The sequence below is a fragment of the Arvicanthis niloticus genome, chromosome 11 (assembly GCF_011762505.2).
Source record: "Arvicanthis niloticus isolate mArvNil1 chromosome 11, mArvNil1.pat.X, whole genome shotgun sequence".
In the NCBI taxonomy this organism is placed as follows: Eukaryota; Metazoa; Chordata; class Mammalia; order Rodentia; family Muridae; genus Arvicanthis; species Arvicanthis niloticus.
This window is the reverse complement of record NC_047668.1, coordinates 59,405,566-59,426,625: the sequence shown is the minus strand read 5'-3', so window position 1 is coordinate 59,426,625 and position 21,060 is coordinate 59,405,566. Positions and strand designations below refer to the sequence as shown.

Sequence of the window (21,060 nt, the reverse complement as noted above, 5' to 3'; positions counted from 1 at the left end):
GAAAATTGATGCTGGATTGGAACTGAGAAATTAGTGGTGATTATGAAGAGACCATCATGGTTGAAGTGAAATCTTCTGGGAAATGTTTCCTGAGAGCACACAGAAGCTGGGTTCCAGAGGTGGCCAAGGTTGTACCCACGCATGCTGTCAGCCGAACTTGATAGTGTAGGAGTCACCCAGGTGGTACTGGTTTTGAGCACATAAAGGGATCATGGTAAACAGGTGAGGTTGGGACTGTGTGGCAAGGTCCCTGAAGAGAGTGTAGGAGAGGAGAGCTTAGCAGTGAACGTGCAGCCCAGTTGCAGCAAGAGGCCCCAGAATTGTGGAGATGCCAAGGACAGCAGGCCATGCAGCAGTGTGGGCCTGAGCTTAGGAGACAATCCACGTGTACTGCAGTGGGCAGAACTGGAGAAGTGACCGAGACCCTTTGGAGGAGCCCAGAAGATTGTGAGTGGATCCCAGACATTGGACATCGAGTGATTTACACAGTTGGAGTGTGATTTTTCTTTATTCAGAGTGTAATTGTGCCCTGCTTTTCCCCTCTTGAAGTAAGAAAGTTTTTAATTTATTTTGATTTTACAGGAGCCCACAGTTGAGAGACCTTGAACTTTTAAAGTGATTTTGGAGTTTTATGGAAACTTTATATTTTAAAAGAGATTTTGGATATTTTTAAAAAGAGACTGAATTTTGAAGTGTTTGAACTCGTAAAGGCTGCGGGACTTTTAACTTTGTAATATGTTTTATATCGTGATATTTATTAATATGAAATCTAAGAGATGAACAAGAAAGGAAAGGTTATGGCTTGGTCGTGATGTGTTTGTGTGTCAGGTTGACAAGGGGTCAGTTGTGCTGGCCAGGTTTATGTCATCTTGACACAAGCTAGAATCATCTGAGAGGAGGGAATCCTAAGTGAGAAAATGCCTCCATAAAATGGGACTGTAAGCAGGCAAGCCTGTAAGGCATTTTCTTAATTAATGATTGGTGGGGGGAGGGCCCAGCTCATTATGGATGCTGACACCCCTGAGCTAGTGTATAGCGCTCCTGAGTGCTATAAGGAAGCAGGCTGAGCAAGCCATGAGTGCAAGCCAGTAAGCAGCCCCCCTCTGTGGCCTCTGCATCAGCTCCTGCCTCCACATTCCCTCCCACCTTGAATTTCTGCCTTGGCTTCCCTCAGTGGACTGTGTTTCAGAATAGTTGAGCCAAATAAACCCTTTCCTCCCCAAGTTGCCTTCATCACAGTGATTCTAACCCTAACAAGACATTCCCCCAACCTTCCTACTCACCATTTGCCTCTCTTCTCTTGCACCCTCTAAGGCTGCAACTTTCCTTCTTCCTAAGCAACTCTCTGCACCCCCTATCCCCCCACCCCCATAGCCCTATCCCACCAGTGTAATCCCTCATGCTTGGCTCATTCTGACCTGCAGCCCTGCACCAGAGGTTTGCAAATGCTCAGAGAAGACAACCAAGTTATCCAAGGCTGTCATGCAGTGGTCCTATAAGGTGAGTCCTGCTTGGAACCTGGGCTGCTGGCTCTCTGAGGGCGGGGAGTATGAAGGAGGAGAACAGGATGGTGGGAGACAGTGAGCCAAGCTAGCTCCAGTAAGACTTGGCTGAATTCGGGACTGCTGGGAACCAGTGAGAGGTACCCTGACAGTACTCCCTGTGCTGAATGCATACAGTTATCATATAGGGGAGACACCACAGCATGTGTGATGGGGGAGAGGATGGCGCTGACATTGGCTGGTGAAAAGTTTTGCCCATTACTTCTGAGATGTCTTTTGCTGCCTCTGTTGCTGGCACTGCTAGGCATGTGTTTTTTTTCCACCCAGAGGGTGCCTGTGTAGAGTCAAGCCATGGCTCCTGAAGTTGACCAAAGAGGCCAAGTAGGGTGTAGTGGGTTCAGTGAAAGCCACCCTTCTTACACTTGAGCTGGTGAACAGCTCAAAATACAGTGCCTTGCTGACGTGCATTAACACTATTTTCATGCAATTGTTGGAAATGCAGCTGTGTGACAGTCTAATCTGGAGATCACAGACTGGGAGAGAGGGTTGCAGACCCAGCCCCCAGGAGAACATGACTCCTCCTTGGCATGCAGGGCTGTCTTGTACTTTTTGAGTTTCCAGATAGAGTCTCCAACTCTCTGTCTGGTACACCCTGGTGCTGCGGCTTCAGAGACAAGGGAAAACTCATCTTTAGTCATCAATAGACCCTGGGTGTAGGGCAAGGAGGCCCTTCCAAGCACATGACTGTGTACTGTGTGTGGAGGTGGCTGACTTGAGCGGTCCTGGTGCATTAAACAACTCTGGCTGGCTTGGGCTCTCGACATGCACTCTCTTCTCCCTTCAGGAAGCCTGGGAAGATCTCCTGGCCTCCAGCAAGTTCAACAAGCGTGAGTCCTTCGCCGTGGTTTTCCAGCCTTTCTTCTCTGAGCTAGAACCACCCTCGGTGAGTAAGCTATGTGAGGTGTCAAGCGTCTGGATAGCAGATAGGAGGAAATCTGGACCACACCACATACCTGCCCCTGCCTCCAACTCTGACTCCTCCTCTCCCCCTGCCTCCTTCCCCTCCCCCATCCTCCACAGAAGCCCCAGACTTTACTGAATGCCAGAGGTACAGTCTCAGAGACAATACCACAGCAGTCTTTCACCCTTTCCCCTGCAGTTCCCTCACAGGGTTCCATAGCCCCATGAGGCAGATTCTGAGGCACAGGGCAGTTCCTAAGTAAGGAGCAGGGACCCAGAGCTGATAGTGTGCCCTAAAGTCCTGCTTCTGGAATGGACCAACTGTGTGAGTTCAGGGAAATGGCTTGACCTCTCTGTGTCTTGGCCTCACATCTGCTAAACGAGGACTGTGCTGGCATTCCATTCATCTAGAGTGGATGTTGAGATCCCATGAGTTAGCACATGGGGAGAACTCAGGGCCTGGGGTTGGGAAGCCCTGGGTACCTCTCACCTCTGTGCGTACTGAGGGTGGGGTCTTCAAGGCCACCACCTCTAGCTTTCCCCTTCAGGGCTGCAGCTGGGAACAGCGCCCAGCTCCTATCTGTTGGCATCGTGGTGCTACCTTCAAGACTTACTTGCTGTTTAAAGCCATGGCTCATAAGGGGGAAAGGACTCCCTGCACGGGCCCCACTTTCTCATTCAGACCACAGCTGGGTCACATCTCTGTTACCTGCTCCTGTCCGGAGTTCAGGCTTAGAGGCTCCATCACAAGGCAGAGCAACCAGAGACTCACCCTGTGTCCTGCAGCCCCGACCACCAACCCCTCACCCCAGACAGCACTCCTACAAACTCACTGTTAAGGAAAGGCTAGGGGACAGAGCTGGATGGGTCACAGCCCTGTTCTCGTGGGTCAGTCGGTATGGAGGCCATTATATCCTGGGGGCGGGGAGCTGACACAGAGTCCCTTCTCTTCCAGGAAAGGTCCTCGCCACAGGATCCTGCCACGCTTGCCCTCAGGATCTGGAATAGCATGGTGAGTGTGGAGCTCAGAGGCTCACACCAGCCTGTGGGCTGATTCACAAAGGGACAGCTGCTGCCACTGCACCCAGGAAGAGGTGCAGGTTACCCAAGGGATGCTAGCCAAGGTTACCCAAGGGCTTGACCCCCACCAATGACAGGACCTGGGGGAAGGCTTCATCCTGCCTTCTCCAGAGGCAGAGCCATGTCCTAGGAGATTGGGTGATTGGCTCTCTTCCTTTCATCTCAGGGCACATCTCAGGGCACAGGCTCCCCCACCCCCATCCCCACCCGGCAGCTCCTACCCGCTCTCTTTGATTAGGTGGCACCATGCAGGTCTAAAGGCCTGGGTGGTACCCAGGGCCAGCTTTGTCTTCAATGATGATCTGGACTCAAATTAGATTCTTCCTTCCATACCTGCATCAATTCAGGGTATCAACTCTCCAAATAACACAAAACACAAACCCCTGACCCCACACATTCAGTGTATCTCATCCTTTATGTCACAGAATGTGTTGATCTCCGTAGGGTGTAGCAGTGATAGACTTTCCCAGGTCAACAAAGATTTCCCAGGGCCTCTGGGATTAATAGTGGATAGAAGGTACCCCAAAGCTTGATGCTCTTTCAGGGTGCTGGGTCATTATCCCCTCCCTGCCCCCTCCCCACCCTCTGTTCCTGTTACCTGAGCTTTACAATCCCAGCAAGAGAAATTGGTTTTTCTTCTTCCTTGGATTAGAAATATTTCACTGTGTGGAGTATACTGAGTTTCACATTAGCCCACAGTGGCCTGTGGAGGTCATAGCAGGGAGGTTAGGGACCGTGGAAGTGACCCCATGTGTGAAACACTTTGCCCTTTGATAAAGGCATCAGGTTTCACTGACAAAGACACTTGCAGGTGGAGTAGGCCTTTGGATGGAATAATCCTTTACTGGTGCTTCTCAACCTTCCTAATGCTGCAACCCCTTAACATAGTTCCTCATGTTGTGGTGACCCCCAACCATGAGATTATTTTTGTTGCCAGATGGTGGTGGCACATGCCTTTAAAATCCCAGCATTTGGGATTAAAGTGCTGCAGAGGTGGGTGTATCTCTGCGAGTTCAAGGCCAGCCTAGTCTACAGAGTGAGTTTTAGGACAGCCAGGACTACACAGAGAAACCCTGTCTCTGAAAAACCACCCACACACAAAATTATTTTTGTTGCTACTTCATAACTTTGTTCCTGTTATGAATTGGAATGTAAATAGTTTTTGGAGATAGAGATTTGCCAAAGGCGTCACCTACCGCCCACAGGTTGAGAACCACTGCTAGCCTTTCTCCCATGAAGGACGGAGAGCAGACTTTGGGCTCCCCAGTAGGGGCTTGTCCTCCAACCACGTTCTCTTAAGGAGACGGGGTTGATGGTGCCAGCTCAGCCAAACCTTGGACCTCTACTCACACCATGCCTCCTCAGCCAAGTGTCTGACCACAGGGTCAGGAGAGGCTCTGAAGATGGGATTTGAAGTGGTGTATAGGAAGAGAGCAGGGCAGACATCCTTGGCGAGGGGCCTTTTGTGAGTGAAGGGTTTGAGGAAGATGAGCTGAGTGTATCAGCAGATGGCAGGAGGGAGGGAGGCTGATCTGCCAGAAACTGGGGACAATGGGACCTAGAGCACAGACAAGGCCTGGAAAGTGAGAGGGAGAACAGCTGGAGAGATCCAGCAGGGCTGGGCTCCTTTCTGTGTCCTTTGATCCTGCTGTTAACTGCAGTGTTGGCCGCAGTAATGGTGATAACTGTCTTTATCAGGCAGCCAAGGGACAGCCCCATGCTTCTGATCCAGTTTCTTCTAATCTGCTCAAGGGTCACAAGGAGCCAGCGCCCAGTGGGAAGAAGGTGTCTCCTTTAAGGCCCAGTGACTGGGATACAGCAAGTGTCATAAGGACTCTGGAGAAGGGCTAACAGTCATCCCAAGTGGCAGTCACCTGCCTCTCTCTAGACTTACCCAGACACCCACAAGCCCACAGTTCTCCAATAAGTCCCCAAAGGCTCCTTGTAGCCCAGAAAGGGAGAGAGGAGTTCCCCAAGTGTTTTAGTCCTCCAGTTTCCTCACTGGCAAACCACCAGGCCACCCACAACTCTGCTAGACCCCACCCACAGGCTCCTGCAGGCTTGAATCTGCCGTGAAGGATCAGGAATGTGACAGGTTAGGGCGAGGTGAGGGGTGTCAGAAAGTGGTTCTGGCTCCAGTCCTCTTTCTTGATGTAAGTAACATTTTTCTCTCTGTCTCAAGACTATGATGACCTTCAGCCAGCCTCAGAGGGAAACAACGGGTGCCTGCGGGCTCCCTTCACATCTTTCAGCTCTGTCTCCATAGGGAAGGCTGGAGCCCCTTTTTTGGTGTCCTCAGTTTACCCCCAAACCACTATGGTCAGTCCCGGGGTACATGTTCTATGCCACATTCTCAAATACAGAGGCTTAGGGGAGAGCTTTCCTAGGAAGGCAGCAGAAATAGGGTCAGAAGATGATGTCAGGGACCAGAGTATCTCCTGACTACATACCTGGTACTCATCTGTATCCAAAGAAATCTCTGCAGTCCACAGAGCCACGTGAGGCTAGGCACAAGCCACATCGATATTGTCCTTCCCTGCCCTCAGACAGTAGGTGTGAGCTCTGGGAGCTACACAGATGCAGAGGTGTCCAACAGTTTTATCTGTCCACACTTGGACTAGAAATCTCTCTCAGGTGCATGGTCTCCGACCCCCAGCCCTGGCTGAAGCTTGCACCTCCTATATGATGCTGAAGAGGCTTTTGTGTCTGGGCAGAACTCAATCTCTCAGGGCCCTTTCTGTTGCTTCCTCAGCAAATTCTGGAAATTCTTGTACAGTGGTAGTGAAAGGGACACACCCCTAAGGGCATAAAATCTCAGGTCTTTGCATCGATCACAAATCCCTACATGAAGCCTCACAGTAAGATGCTAGAGTTACCAGGCAGGAGAGAGAACTCAGATCTGAGTTTTAAAATTTTATTGTGTTTATTTATTGAAGGGAGGGGAGCACTGAGCCATGATACACATGTGACTTACTTCAGGCTTGGTGACCAGTGCCTACTTGCTCAGCCATTTCACTATCCCACAGAGAGGATTTCTTAAGATCACCCTCATCCGTCCCCATGTACTAGCTAATTTCATGGTGACAGAGCAGAGTGGATGATAGAGCAAAAGCAAGGAGCAGATGCCCCAAGGGTGGGGCAAATAGTGTGTGTAGCACTGGGTGGTGTCGGAAGGACGGGAGATTCTGTGAAGTAACTGAGTTTTCTATCTCCTTTGAAGATTCAGGGTCAGAACTGGTGTCAGAAAACTGAGTGATACAGAAACACTTATCTTGAGGTTTGTTGTTGCCTTAGCCCTGAGACATGATCTCACCCTGTAACCAGGCTGCCCTCAAACTCGAAGCAATCCTCCTGCCTCAGCCTCCCAAATGTTGAATTTTCAGGCAAGCACCATTGGGCCCATTTAAAGATACAGTTCTAACAGTTTTATTGGGTAAACCTATGAATTCTCCTCTGAGGATCTTGAAATATCTTTCAAGGCTCTGCTGGATTCATTCCTTTAGAACAGATGTGGTTTTTTTTCAGATTCTCTCATGGGTTCTGACTTTCTTGAAAGATTGAGGAGGAAAAAGATACTTCCCAGTTGACCACCTGACCCTGGCAATCAGCCTGGTCCCTGGGCACTCCCTTAGTGAGCAGCCTGTGACACCTCATGGCTCTAGGAGTGGCCACTGTCAAAATAAAACTGAAAGGAGTTGCAGAGGTTTAAGAGCCCAATCCCTTCCTCCTTCTCCCCCCTCCTCCCCTTACTACTCCCCTCCAGGGGCCTGGAGCCACAGGCTGCCACTCCTTCTTCAGAAGTGACAGTAATTATACCCCCTTATCTGACTCTGCTTCCATTGGCTCAGAACAAAACACCAGTCCCTGAACACTCCTTTGGCTTCTGGGATCTGGGGTACAAGCACAGGATTAGATCTTGAAGGGAATTTGACGTCTTCATGGTGTATACGTGTGGCAGACAGACGGGGTGTCCAAGCCAGTGACTACCTACATCCCTGTCAAAAGTCTTTGAAAGATGAGAGGCAAAGTTGCTACCTGAGCCTAGCACTCTGGGTGCAGGGAGCTTCAGAGCAAAGCATAAAGCTCCCAAATGGGAGGGAAAAGGCATGTGCAAAAAACCACTTTGATCCCTGTCTCTCTCATTTTCATTCTCCCTCTCTCTCCCCCTCTCTCTCCCTCTCTCCTCTCCCTCTTCACTACCCTCCCTCTCTTATCCATGCTGACCTTGAACTTGAGTTTGTGAATGCCCCCACCTCTACCTCCAAAGTGCCAGGATCATAGGCGTATACTGAAACACAAGGTCTTCATTCAGTTGGGGGATCAAACCCAGGGTTTAAACATACCAAGCCATCACTCTCCTGAGACACATCTCCAGTCCATACAAAGTTTTTAAAGCATCCCCCCTTGGGCTTGACCCAGGGCTTAGTAATAGAAAAGTTGCCTAGCATGTAGAAGGTCCTGTTCCTGAAGCCCAGCCATATAAGCAAACAAAACAGCTCTGTCTAATTCTCCACTTGCCTTTGTTCCCTATCTCCAGTGCTTTTCTGGTTCCCCCATGCTGTTGCTCTCGGGCACGTATGTCTGTTGTTAGGTGGCCTATGCAGTTACTGCATTGTGGCATTCTTTTTCAAGTCACCGGACAGCCTTGTCCATGGGCATGGGGGCCAAGCCTCACTCCCTGTCGCTCTAGCTCGGCAGCCCAGTTAAAGACTGGGGCCTGTTTGGCTTCATGCGAAGCTGTGTAAACTTCAATGCAGAGGCATAGGCTTTGGGTTTTTGTTTTTAAACTGAACTTTGGTTTATGTGCACGTAGACTGGTGGTTCTCAATCTGTGGGTTGCAATCCCTTTGGGGGACACATCAGATCCTGCGTATCGATATTTACATTATGATTCACAACAATAGCATGATTACAGTTATGAAGAAGCAGTGAAGTGATTTTATGGTTGAGGGGGAGGGTCACCACAACATGGGAAACGGTATTAAAGGGTCGCAGCATTAGGAAGGTTGAGAACCACTGATACAGGAGAGAAGCAGCCAGAGAAAGGACACGTGCTTTTCACACCCTGCCTCAGACTTGCCCTTCCTCCTTGCCTCTATTCTCGTTGCTGTGGAAATCTTGATCAATGAGGCAACCAAGAGCTGGGCGTGGAGGGGAGGACATGACAACCACCCTAGGGTGATCATGAAGCCATGCGACCAGCTGCAGGATATCTGGTTGACTTCAGCATACCAGTGTCAGTCTGCCTAGGATATCTGCCTCAAAGCATGTTCAGTTTCTCCTGTGTTTCTTCCTGAGGTGGACTAGGAACTCCTCCCTATCAAAAAAACAAAACCCAAGAAGCCCACTAACCCTCATGCAGTGGTCTTCAAATGAGAGCTACGGAATCCCTGGGGAGCAAGCAGTAGGCTGCACCCCACTAAGGGCTAAACTTCTGACCCCCAAGTCTAAGACAGAGCTGGAAATGCCACCAATGGGCTGCTGATCCAAGAGTAAAACTCTTGAGACACCCCCACTCCCGTGGAGGGGTTGGGGGAGTGGGCTGCTGCCTGCTGAGGTAGGTGCCTCTGTTTTAGATCCGATTTTCTTTTCTAGATGGAACCAGTGGGTGGAAAGGATGAGTCAATCAATGCCGCAGAGAGAAAGACAATGAAATGTCCCTCTCAGGTAGGAGACACTGGACTGGGGGAGCCGGAATGTGGGCAGACACATGGAATTTGCTGAAATGTGGGGTCTTACTGAGATGTTAGCCCCCTGACAGTCTTGGGTCTGTTGCCCTGGGCCTGAGCATAGGTTGTACATGTGGCTGTCCTAAAACATATTCGTGTGGACCGTGAGAGCAGGCTGGCAGAGGGAAGGCCCTCCGTACCCATGGAAGTCACAGGAACAAAGCCCACAGCTCTCCTGGCCTCCAGCTATGGTCCTGTTCACCTCCTCAGGGGCCTGATCTTGTGGCCCAAGTGCCATTCATGGCCCTTCCTTTCCCTCAGGAAGCAGAGTTGATGAGTTGTTCCTAAGGAGTCTTGAAGGCTGTATCTAAATATGTGCCCAACATGTAATATAATATTATATATATATATGTGTATACACACACACACACACACACACACACACGTATATATATATGTAATCTTTCCAAAGACATGGATGAAGAAATTACCAAACATTTAGTGATGGAAATTCCTTCTATCGTAGAATGTGGGTTGATTCTTCTTGATGAATTAGTAAGTTTATTATGTGTTGTAATAAGAAGCAATAATTTACCTTTTCCCTCTTCACTATGGCTTCCAAAAAGCCTAAAATGAGGTTCTCTTTTGGCTGAGATACGTGTGCTTAGCCCAGCGACACAGACCTTGTTGCTGGTTTGCAAATGAGTCATTTCAAAGTCTCAGGGAACTTCTTCAGAGGGCCAAGAGGCAAGTAGAGGAAAGAGCCAGGAAAAGGGTCGGTTTCATTGAGAGGATGATGTTTGAGAATTCAATGTCAGAATCCAGCCACTGCCCGGGCCATAACACAGCAGCCATTTCCCAGTCACAGAACCCAACAGGCACCTCCTGGGTCCTTAGTTGCAGACCTCTGGGACCAGGGTTTGTTTTATGAGAAGTAAACTTACAGCCCAGAGGGTATTGCTCACATGCATCCTAGCTCTATTCCTGGCTTCCGTCTCGCCTACAGGCTTATACTGTGAAACCTCCTCATTCTTATTCCGTCACATGGGCTCTATATCTTTCTTTAGCAATGCCAACATACTATCTCTCTGTGGTGCTGGAACCTGGACTGTCCCTCAAAGCCCATGCCATGACATTGTGTTTCTGTTTGCTCGTCTGTGACAGTCATAACTTTTTAAATAAACTCCTTACTCCCCAACAATCCTCCTCAGTTCTCTCTTGAACCCCATCCCACTGGCAAGTTTGATTATCATGGAGGGAGAGCTCTGGGTCACCGTTACATGTTGCCATTTTTTTTTTTCCTGCAGGAGAGCCCCTATCTGTTCACCTACAGAAATAGCAACTACCAGGCCAGACGGCTGAAACCCATATCAAAGCTTCAGGTAAGGAAAGGACAGTCTTGAATCTTAGTAACTTTCTATTTAAAGGACAGCCTTGAGTCTTTGTAACCTTCTATTTAAAGGACAGCCTTGAATCTTTGTAACCTTCTACTTGGCTCTGTGTTGTCTCTGGGCACACTGAAAGCTATAGTGTTGTGGAAACTGTAACAAGCTCTTGAAATTCAGCCAGCTGGCTGGGGGAGTGTGCGTGAGTATTTCTTTGGTGGCCTGAATCAACACAGTCCTTAGACCTGGGTATAGTTCTCAAAGGGTGAGGTGTTGGGGTCCCACGGCACTGTGACAAGATAACTCAGACCCTTCACAGACCTCTGGTTAGTCCTTGAGCCTTTACTCTAAGGAGAAAGGGAAAGAAAACTTATCTGAGTAGGAGAAGTGAATTGAGGTCTGGAACCCAGAGAGTCTGGGAGCAGAGCAATGTGGAGTTGATTCACTCTCATACTGTTTTCTTCTCACTTGCAACTTGATTATGGGTTATCTCAGCTGCTTTCAGAGTCTTCCTGCTGAGATTAGATAGGGCACTTTGCACTCCTCAAGGGACTCAGTTACCTAAAGCTTGGTTGGCGTCTTCAATCCAGGACAAAGGTAGATAAAGGTGAATGAATTTTGCCCTTCTCATTCCATCTTATGAAAAAGGGAAGTATTCACTCCAAGCTGTAGCTTGCACTTCTCTTACAGACCCAGTATGAAAGATTCTTGAATGACCGGTGGGCCCTGTATTTTCTAATATCATAGATACACCTAGAAGGAAGCAGGCCCAGTGAGATGAAGCCACTGGCTCTGTATTCAAATCCAGACTCTTCTATAGCCTGGCTGTGTCAATAAGCAAGGCCTTAGCCTTCCCGTGCTTTGGGTTTCATCTGGGAAGTAATCCAGTGTCTTGCATGCAGTGAATGGAAGAGAAGTGTTGGTATTGTCTTCTCTGTATTGCTCTTCTCCCTCAGACTACATTAAGTCTCTTCCACACCTCTAAAGTGCAAGCTCAAAGAGGCAAGCACTCAGGCTGACTTGTTGAGTGGCTGAGTAGATGGATAGATGGGTTGCAGACATGACACTTTAAAACAGAAATAAAATACACTGCTGATCCAAAAGAATACAGTTTGGTAGAGGAAACGGACACCCCAGCCAGCAATTGCATGTACTGTAATAGCAGCTGAGATTAAAATTTGTGTTGGATCTTCTGAGGACACAGAGGAAGAGAAAACAACTCAGATGGTGGAAGACAACTCTCCTAAAGCTGCCCCTGGTCTCATTTATAAAGAGTGACTAGGAATGAGCCTGGTGGGTAGAAGGCTAAGAATTGGGGAGAAGAAAGAGTAGGGGCAACTGTTTACACAAGGTTCAGAGGTATGGGGGAGGACAGAGACCTTGGTCAAGGACAGACTGGAGTAGGGGAATGGGATCAATGGTTTTATGCTGAGGTTGGTATATGGTAGCCATTTGTTCAATCAACAGATAGTATTAATCTTCTGTGATGCTTGGCCCCATTCTGATCTTTGGGGTCACAATAAGAAACAGCAGGGATGGAACAGCCTGGCTTTGCTGAAACTATAGGCAGGGGAGGGTCACAATTACAGCTTCCTGAGAGACCACTGTCAATGGGGAAGAGGAGGCCACCCAACCTGGGGGTGGTGACATGGTTGAGGGTTGCAACATTCCAAGCTCAGGTGGAGCGGCAGCCCTGGGCTTGAAGAGACAGCCTGAAGCAAGATCTTAACAAACACTGAAGTTCTATTCCATCTTAATTGTATATGGTCTTCTCCAATATAACGGCCCACTTCCCACCCCATCTCCCACTGCGCTTCTATCCCAGGACATGCATTTACTTCTAACTTCTCTGTATGTCTCGTTTCAGAAGAAACGAGAAGGAACAGAGTTCACCTGTGTTGACAAGGACCCCTCTGACTCAATCCCCACAACAGGTACATGGCTGTCGTGTTCAGTGTGAGCTTCAACTCAACTTGAGGTCTGAACGTCAAGTCAGAGCAACTATAAAATGCCGAGGATTTCCAAGATATGAGCTCAAGATGGGCAAGAAGGCCTAGGGTAGTATTTATGGCTCTGCATGAAGCCACAAGGTCACGTTTATGCTTGATTATTCTTTAACTAAAATAATAGCAACAGCATCAGAGAGCATTGACCCCACGCTTAGGCCTAAGGGTTGTCGAGTGCAACACTTCTGTCTTAAGACCTTCATAGGTGAATTTGTTCTTTTATAAAAAAAAAAAAAAAATAACTTTTAAACAAGAAGCAAAATTAGTCAGTCCATACTTCTTACCCAAGGAATATGCAGAACGTGTTCAAGGGCTGCACAGAACATTATAAATGTGCCATTCCCATTGTCTCAACTGTCTTTCCTTCCTTTTCTTCCTTTCCTTTTCCTCCTCCTCTTCCTCCCTCTTTCCTTCCCTCCTTTCTTCCTCCCAAGACTTGGTTTCCTTATATAGCTCTGGCTGTCTTGGAACTCACTCTTGTAAACCAGGCTGGCCTTGAACTCACAGAGAGCCACAGAGGTCTGCCCCTGCCTCTCAAGTGCTAGGATCAAAGGTGTGCACCACCACTGGCTCCACTATTTTCTAAAATGTTGCTGGGCTCTGAATATGAGGCTCACAGAATGTTCTAGGCAGTCACTAACAATCTTCCTAAAGAGGAAACCATGTGAGCACTGCAGCTTTCTTTGCTGTGAAGCAGCTTGGGAAATGATGTCTGTACATCTGGAAAGTCACATGAAGGCCATAGTGGGGCCCAGGTGACTCAGGACCTTAGCTGTGACAGAAGTGCTATAGGCCCCCATGCTTGGCATTGGAGGCTATGGTCAGGTCTCAGTTCACTTGTGGACAAATTGTTGAGTCTCTCCTCTAAGCCATTTGGGAGTCTCTGTCCTAGCTGATCCATTTTAACCACTGATTACTGAAAAGAGAAAATTAGGTTTGGAGAAGCCACAAAACCTATAAGGAGTCTTACATTTGTAGTAAAATGTCTCCTTTGTAGTAACACTATTTCCTTGTGATTTTCTCTGCTGGATGGTGGTGGTGCACACCTTGATCCTAGCACTCGGGAGGCAGAGGCAGACAGATCTCTTAAGTACTGAGTTTGGAGCCAGCCTGAACAGAGTAAGTTGCAGGACAACCAGGGCTACACAGAAACCCTGTCTCAAAAAAAAAAAAAAAAACAACCCAAAACAACAAACAAAAATCTTACTAGAGCCTGGATACAAAATTTACTCTTCTTCAAAGCTATAGCTATAGGGTAACACAATAGACAATCCTATTTAATCCTTTGCCTGTTGTTATAACAAAATAACCTGAATCTGGGACCTTAAAAGTGTTTAAGCTCTCTTTAGTCTATGGCTTTAAAGCCTGGTATTCAATATTAGATTACTTATCTGTTTGGCCACTGGTGATGGCCCCTGTGGCAAAGTTAAAACATGGTAGAGAAATGGCAAGAGACGTGACAGAACCGGGCACATGTTGGGGTAGCTTTTCTTTGAACCACACATTCTAATTCACCTTGCGTGACCAGCATTAACTCTGCCCACAGGCACAGTTTAGTCTGTATATGTTGTGCTCCTGTGTTTGATGACACTGCATTTCTATTGATCTATTTACTGGGTGGACTTTAACAACAGAAAGAGACAGTCATCTTTCTATGTGTGCCCTCCCACAGTTAAAAACCCGTATTCTAAGACATGATAGAGGTCTGCGTGTAGAGATAGTGCATATATCTCAATAGATAGAGTATCAGTTTGAAGCTTTAATAGCTGTACTTTAATCTTTATCACTCTGAGAGGATGATCTGCAAAGTATTTTGCAATCTCCCTAAATTGTATTTCTGTCATGGTAACCATCCATTAGAACATATCTCCACATCTAAAAACTAGATAAAGTACAGTCTCTTTCTTACTCTCTGACCCTGGTGACTATTGTGTTTATTCGTGCTTGAGGAATTCAAGAGCAGATCTCAAGGCCTTACGATCTGAGATACCTTGGTGATAGGCTCTGTTTAAATAAACACATAGCTAGGTTGACCCAAGCCTCTGCTGAGGTAACCAGATGGCCTATGACTAAACCAAACATGCCCATCCAGTGAAATTCACATTCATTTATGAGTGTTGGGGTGCACCTCTCAGTCTCTTGGGAAGTATCACTCAGGAAAATGACCACAGAGACATAAACAATAAGGAAAAAATCTTTTTCTTTTTGTGCCACTGATCTATGACTGAGTGCTCTAACCATATTTGGACCTGAAGTTGCTTACATGTTTAAAAAAAATAAAATTAAAAAAGAAAGAAAAGAAAAAGGGAAACCTTAGTAAAAGAGCACGTTACTATTTTCCTTCGATTGTTACTATGTTTCTGGTAAATTCTTCCCTCTCTGGAGACGCTGTTAGTGATGTCTAATTGAAATGGGAACATATGGCATACATCCTGATGGAGCTGGCCACTTCTTACATCCCCACTGGCTTAGCAAATGAGAGGAACCACTAAATACTTACTGAATAACTCTGAATAACGGAGAATTTTGCATTCATCCAATGATCCTCAGAGTTGATAATGTAAACTAGGTCACAGCACCACCACCCAAATGCCTGACTATGGTGTAAAACAGCTATTTTGCCTTCCAAATTATTTTCAAAACCCTTTTGGTAGCTACCATTCCTAGTGTGTCCCCCAACCCACAGATGCGCAGATCAAAAACTATGTTACAGAATAGGATACTGCCTGTCACCACTGGTCGTGGTCCCTGGTGGTCTGCGTCCATTCTCATCACACACCAGAGCTTGTGGATGAAGAACCCCCACCTGCTCACCTGTGGGGCTGTGGAGGATGACGTATAGAAAGTTGGTGGGAGTAACTATAACTTTTTATAACTAATCAGCATTTGGAATTCAGTAAAGGATAACGTCTTGCAAGGTCTCCCTCGGCTTTTATAAACACTGACAATATATTGATTCTTGCTAACATATAGCTGAGATAACTTAAATAGTCACTTGTGTGTGTGTGTGGGGGGTGTCTACTGCTGATTTTTTCCCCAAAACTGAGTGGCCCCGAGGAGTGGAAGGGAATGTTGCTCCTTGGTTATCTGTTGGACTCAAGCTGCTTATTCTAATTGCGTGCAGAAGAAACAACCCATGCTTTCAAAAATGGAAGGCATCGCTATGCTGCCTGTGTGTGGCTCTCAGCAACAGTATGGGACAGGAAAAAGGCATTTACCTCAGTTACTGAGTCTTGCTAAACTCCAATACTATTATTTTACCCCAGGTAGGTAAACTGAGCCCTCCCAAAGCGAAGGTGAGAAAGTGGCCATGCTCCAGCAGTAGGCAGTCCTTCACAGGCCTTTCACCTCATTGTGACCCAACTGCCTGTGTTCAGTGGAGGTTGCAAAGCCACCTGGCCACAGGAATTGTGACTTGGTATAGCCTATCATCAGCAAGAAGTGTTGCTCTGTGGGGACTAAGAGCCTACCTTAATATATCCAGATGACTGAGCAAATTCAAATTCTTCCCCCAAGAGGCTCTTTTTTTCTGGGTGTTTTCCTCAATGTTATTTTTTTTAAATGTTATTTTAAAAACATCTAATATGTTTAAGCAAATAAAAACGAATTGAGGATTTGTTGAAGGAACTACCCGAATGCTAAAGGATAGAGTCGAACTTTTAAATATAAGAATAGGATTGTAGGAATTGGAACTGAGACCCCTGCTGATAGGTTAGACACATAGATGAGTAGAGAATGAAATTGGTGACCTGGAGGGTAGATACGAAGGTATGTGGATGTCAGCATCACTGAGTGTCACAAGGGAGGGTCTGATAGCTACATTGGTAGATTCAGCCTCTGTATCCATAGCCTCCACATCCGCAGATTCAAACAAGAATGACTCAAAAATGTTTAGGCAAAGAAGGAGAGAGTTCCATCTATAGAGAGCTTACAGGTTTTGCTTCCTTTCGTTATCCCCTAAACAATCCATTATACTTTTTTCTTTTATTTGAGATAATATACTTACATCATTTCTCCTTTCTCTTGTCCCTTCAAGCCCTCCTGTATGCCCCCTCCTTTCTCCCCAAGTTTCTTAGTAAACCTTTGAAATCTATAAAATTACTATTATAGACCACAAGACCTTTAATTCAAGCTAATTATGAATATATTTATAATATTATATTTACGTTTGTAATTTTATTTATAATGCTTCTCAGGAGCAAGGCGGCCTTTAATACATGGGTACAGCGTGATAGCCAACTGCAGGAAGCTGGCCCGTCACCTCAGACCTTAGTGTTTCTTAGTGAAATTCATACATTTCTTGTACTTCTCATATGTGCAAAGTCCCATCTATCCATCTATACTTAGATGAAAATCTCCAAAGGCGGGATTGGGGTTTCAGTCTAATGTCAGTGAATTACCATCATTGTGGAAATCTTTTCATAAAATTCTTAAAACCGGAGAGCAAATGGGTTGGGAAGCCTTAGCTAATAATTTACTTAGCAAATTGGTTTTTTTTTTAGATTACAGTACTGGATGGTTCAAGTTGTTGGGCTACCCTAAAATAAAACACCAGCCTGCTGCCCGCTACTCATGAGTATGGTTCTTCATGGGCTGAGGCCATGTCCCCGTCTTCACTTTGTGCAGGCTGCTCACTGTTCATAACACAGCACCGGAGCCCAGATGGCCTCCCGAGAAGGGCTCTGTAGACAGGTCCATGAGCTAACGATGAGTGTTAAGCTTCCTTCAAGGAACTGTTTGTTCCAGATAACGTTTACCTAATCAGCCCACATAAATTCAACCTTATCTGGAAATAGTTGTCTTTCCAGAGAGAGCAATTGCTAAAGCTTTTATTTCTAAATTTCCAGGCTGCATCTTTGACATATTCGATGGCATCACTAAACCTCAAACCAAGGGCTACGGAATATTAAGCCAAAGAAATGCATGGGCTCAATCTTAACCTTAGAACCCTAGATAAGTCAACTCCTCCCACCAAGCCTTGCTTCATGTGGCCTGATCTCTCCGCTGGGAGTCCTACAGAGTGGCCAGCTAGAGATCACCACTGCAGGGCCGGAGAGATGGCTCAGCCGTTAAAGGCTAGGCTCACAACCAAAAATATAAGAGATCACCACTGCAGAAACAAACTGTACACAATCATGTGGCGCACGCGCACACGCACACATACACACGGTAGGGGAGCAGGGGAGTTCTGTATATGTGTGCATATTTTTTGTTTCCTTTGTATCCACCCAACTTTGAGTTAAGTGTGAGCTGTTTGAGATGCTTTTTACGTTTTTTAAAAAAATGTTATTCTGTGTACACATGTATGTATGTGTGTGTGCTTGCTTGTGGTGTAGAGTATGTGTGGAGGTTAGAGGCCACCTTACAAGGGTTCTCTCTGTCCACCCTGTGGATCCTAGGGACAAAGCTCAGTCTTTAGACATGGTAGCAAGAGCTTTTACCCACTGAGCCACCTTGAGGACCCTAGACCGCTTTATCTCTCAGCCTATAATAAATATTGAAGCTTTGGAGGCAAATCTGTCTGTCTCTTTTACACTTAACCAGCTCCAAAGACCTTCCCCAGCCTGTCAGCATTCAGAGAATCCACCATTATGGCCCTAAGAATATAGTGATTGACTGTCACCACAAGCTAAAATAAACCACTCTGGAGTTGAGGGAAGGAATTTTTTTTTTTTTTTTTTTTTTTTGCCTCCCCACCCCCATAGCCTGATTTCTTTGGGAAGAGGTCATTTTAAAGTTTCCATGCTTAGCCCTGTAGGCGTGTGTTAATGTGTGCAGCTGGGTTTGTGATTTGATATTGTTCTTCTAACCGCATAGAGTAGCTGGGAAAGGCTGGGAAAGGCCACGTAGGCTATAATCACATAAAAGGGAATGTGTGTGTGTGTGTGTGTGTGTGTGTGTGTGTGTGTGTGTGTGTGTGTATGCGAGCGTGTGATGAATTCAAGACATGATGATGGAGGAAGAAAGAGTAAAGAAAGACACTTGGTTGCTCTAGAATCTAAGAAACAAGACTGTGGAGCTGTCATCAGGCAATGGCAGTCACAGTTTCATGAGGCAACCTGTACCTAGACCAGGAAGGAAACAGTTATGGTCTCTCCTACAAATGCAGAGATAAACCACTGTCTGTGGCTTCCAAATAAAAGCATTGCTTCTCAATAGTTCTCAGACAGGACTTGGCCCTGTCTCAGCCACAGTCCCTGAGCATCAGACATGCAAAAATCTTAGACTCACCACAGACCTGCTGATTCTGAAGCTCTTAGTAGTCCAGGAGTCACAGGTGATTTCATTGCCCAGCCCAGTTTGAGGACCAGTAATCTCCATATTCTCTCAGGTATACGTTCATGAGCCACGCGTGTGTCAGTCTGCATCCTGTCCTAGGACTTATCTGGGACTTTCCCTCCCCAGTGCAAATCCTCAGTGGGCGTGGCAGCTGCCACTGTGCAAGCAGTGTGAAAGTGGGAGGGAAGCCTGAGTTGGCACTGCTGGGAAAGCTAAGCCTCTTGGAGGCACAGGGGACTAGATCCAGGGGCTTCCTGACACACTCATTTTCCATTCATTTCCATTCACCCAGATTTGCTTTCCAGTTCACAGGCTGAGGCCAGCTGATATCAAGATCATCGGAGCAATGGGTGACTCAATCACGGTAGGTGACCTCAACTGTAGAAGAGGAGAGGAGATGATGTTTATGTTTTTGAGACTGAGTTTCATGTAGCTGGCCTGAGATTCACTATGTAACTGGGGTTGACCTTGAACTCCTGATCTTCCTGGGTCTACCTCCTAAGTGCTGGGATTACAGCTGTGAGCTACCATGTCCAGCTAGGAGAGATAGGAAAACATGAAACTGAAAGTTGAGGTTTTACTCTTAGCCTGTTTTGGGTTTGAATCCTCAAAGGCTTCCTCTGCCTGGCATCTAGTGTGCCTCACCCAGCAGGATTTCATTCCAACCTCTACACTCCTCTGCCATGCTGAGGTGAAAAGAAAAGTAGAAGGGACCCTGAAGGAGCATGAGCGACAACGTGAAGTTATACAGCATCTCCTGCCATAAGTGTTTCCCAAGACCCAGCCAGTCCTGTCTGTCCATGTAGAAAAGCTAAGAGATGCCTGCTCAGATTGGCATACAGAGATGACAAGCTAGGAGCAAGTGCTGATGGGTAAGGAGGTGTCAGTAAGAAGGGAGGGTCAATGGAAGAAGCTGAGGCTCCAGAGATGAACAAACCTGCTTCTGTAGCTGCCCCAAGATGATACTCTAGACCCCTTAGATGCAATACTTTTTAAAAACAGAATCAAGTCCATAGAGAGCCTGAGGGAGTTGGTCCCCTGAGGTTTCAAGAAACAAGTTTTTAAGGTCACTTACTCCTGGGTGGAGGCCAGCTGTTGTCTCCAGCTGCTGCCCTCTTGATCAGGTGTGAACTCTCCAAGAAGCAGATACCTGGCCACAACTGTGATTTACAGTGAAGTCAGCTCACTCTGTAGCCCCATGACAGAAATCCTGTGAGGTCTGACATTCCTCGCATTTGGCCAATAAGGAAGGTGCACTGAGTGCCCAAGTCACTTAGCTTGTGAGTCTAGAAGCCAGGCCCAGGGTGTAGGATCTGTAAGCCACATAGCATTCTTCACCATGAGACTCCAGCAGTTCCTTATCCCAAAGGTCCTACTATGTGTTACCCCTGGGAGAGATTGGCAGACTGGTCATTGGCACCTTACCAGCCATATATCTCAGCCACTTCCTGTTCCGTGAGGTCTAATACCCTCCCCACCCCCATGGTCACTGGAAGATGCTCTCAGGACAGACAACCACAGAGAATCACAAGGATACTCAGGACTTTGTGGCCCATGTGACCTGGTGGCAGTTAGGTACTGTGGTAGTTTGAATTTGCTTGGTCCAGGGCATAACACTATTAGGAGGTGTGGCCTTGTTGGAGGAAGTGTGTCACTGTGGAGGTGGGCTTGGAGACTCTCCTACTAGCTGCCTGGAAGCCAGTCCAGTCTTCTCCCAGTTGCCTTCAGAACAAGATGTACAACTCTCAGCTCCTTCAGCACCATGCCTGCCTAGACACTCATGCTTCCAGTCATGATGATAATGGACTGAACCTCAGAACCTGTAAGCCAGCCCCAACTAAATGTTGTCCTTTTTAAGAGTTGCCCTGGTCATGGTGTCTCTTCATAGCAATGGAAACCCTAAGACAGAAGTAGGTACTAGGGACTGGGGTATTGCTGTTATAGGCCTGACCAGGCTTTTGTTTGGCTGAATATGGGTTTCGTGACTTTGGTTTCAGAAAGCCATAGAATACTTTAAATGGGACTTGATGGGCCATTCTAGTAGGAATATGGAAGACATTGGTGCTAAGGGTGATTTGAATTCTAGAGATCTTTCTTATGATGTTTTGGTGAAGAATGTTGCTGCTTTTTCCCTTGTCCAGAGTCTGCCTGAGACAAAGGTAAAGAGATTTATATTAAT

At 46.8% G+C, this 21,060-nt stretch overlaps 1 protein-coding gene across 3 annotated transcripts in view; it reads left to right on the top strand.

Moving 5' to 3' along the window:
- Plb1 (phospholipase B1) overlaps positions 1-21,060 on the top strand; it is a 132,677-nt gene that overhangs the window by 48,669 nt on the left and 62,948 nt on the right. For 2 of the 3 annotated variants that reach the window (XM_076942263.1, XM_076942264.1), the window contains 7 exons: positions 1,425-1,500; positions 2,347-2,445; positions 3,418-3,474; positions 9,138-9,209; positions 10,519-10,593; positions 12,464-12,530; positions 19,187-19,245. In XM_076942263.1, the coding sequence (XP_076798378.1) occupies positions 1,425-1,500; positions 2,347-2,445; positions 3,418-3,474; positions 9,138-9,209; positions 10,519-10,593; positions 12,464-12,530; positions 19,187-19,245 (505 nt within the window). The remainder of the gene's footprint in view (positions 1-1,424; positions 1,501-2,346; positions 2,446-3,417; positions 3,475-9,137; positions 9,210-10,518; positions 10,594-12,463; positions 12,531-19,186; positions 19,246-21,060) is intronic. The other variant, XM_034514105.2, reaches the window with a different exon arrangement.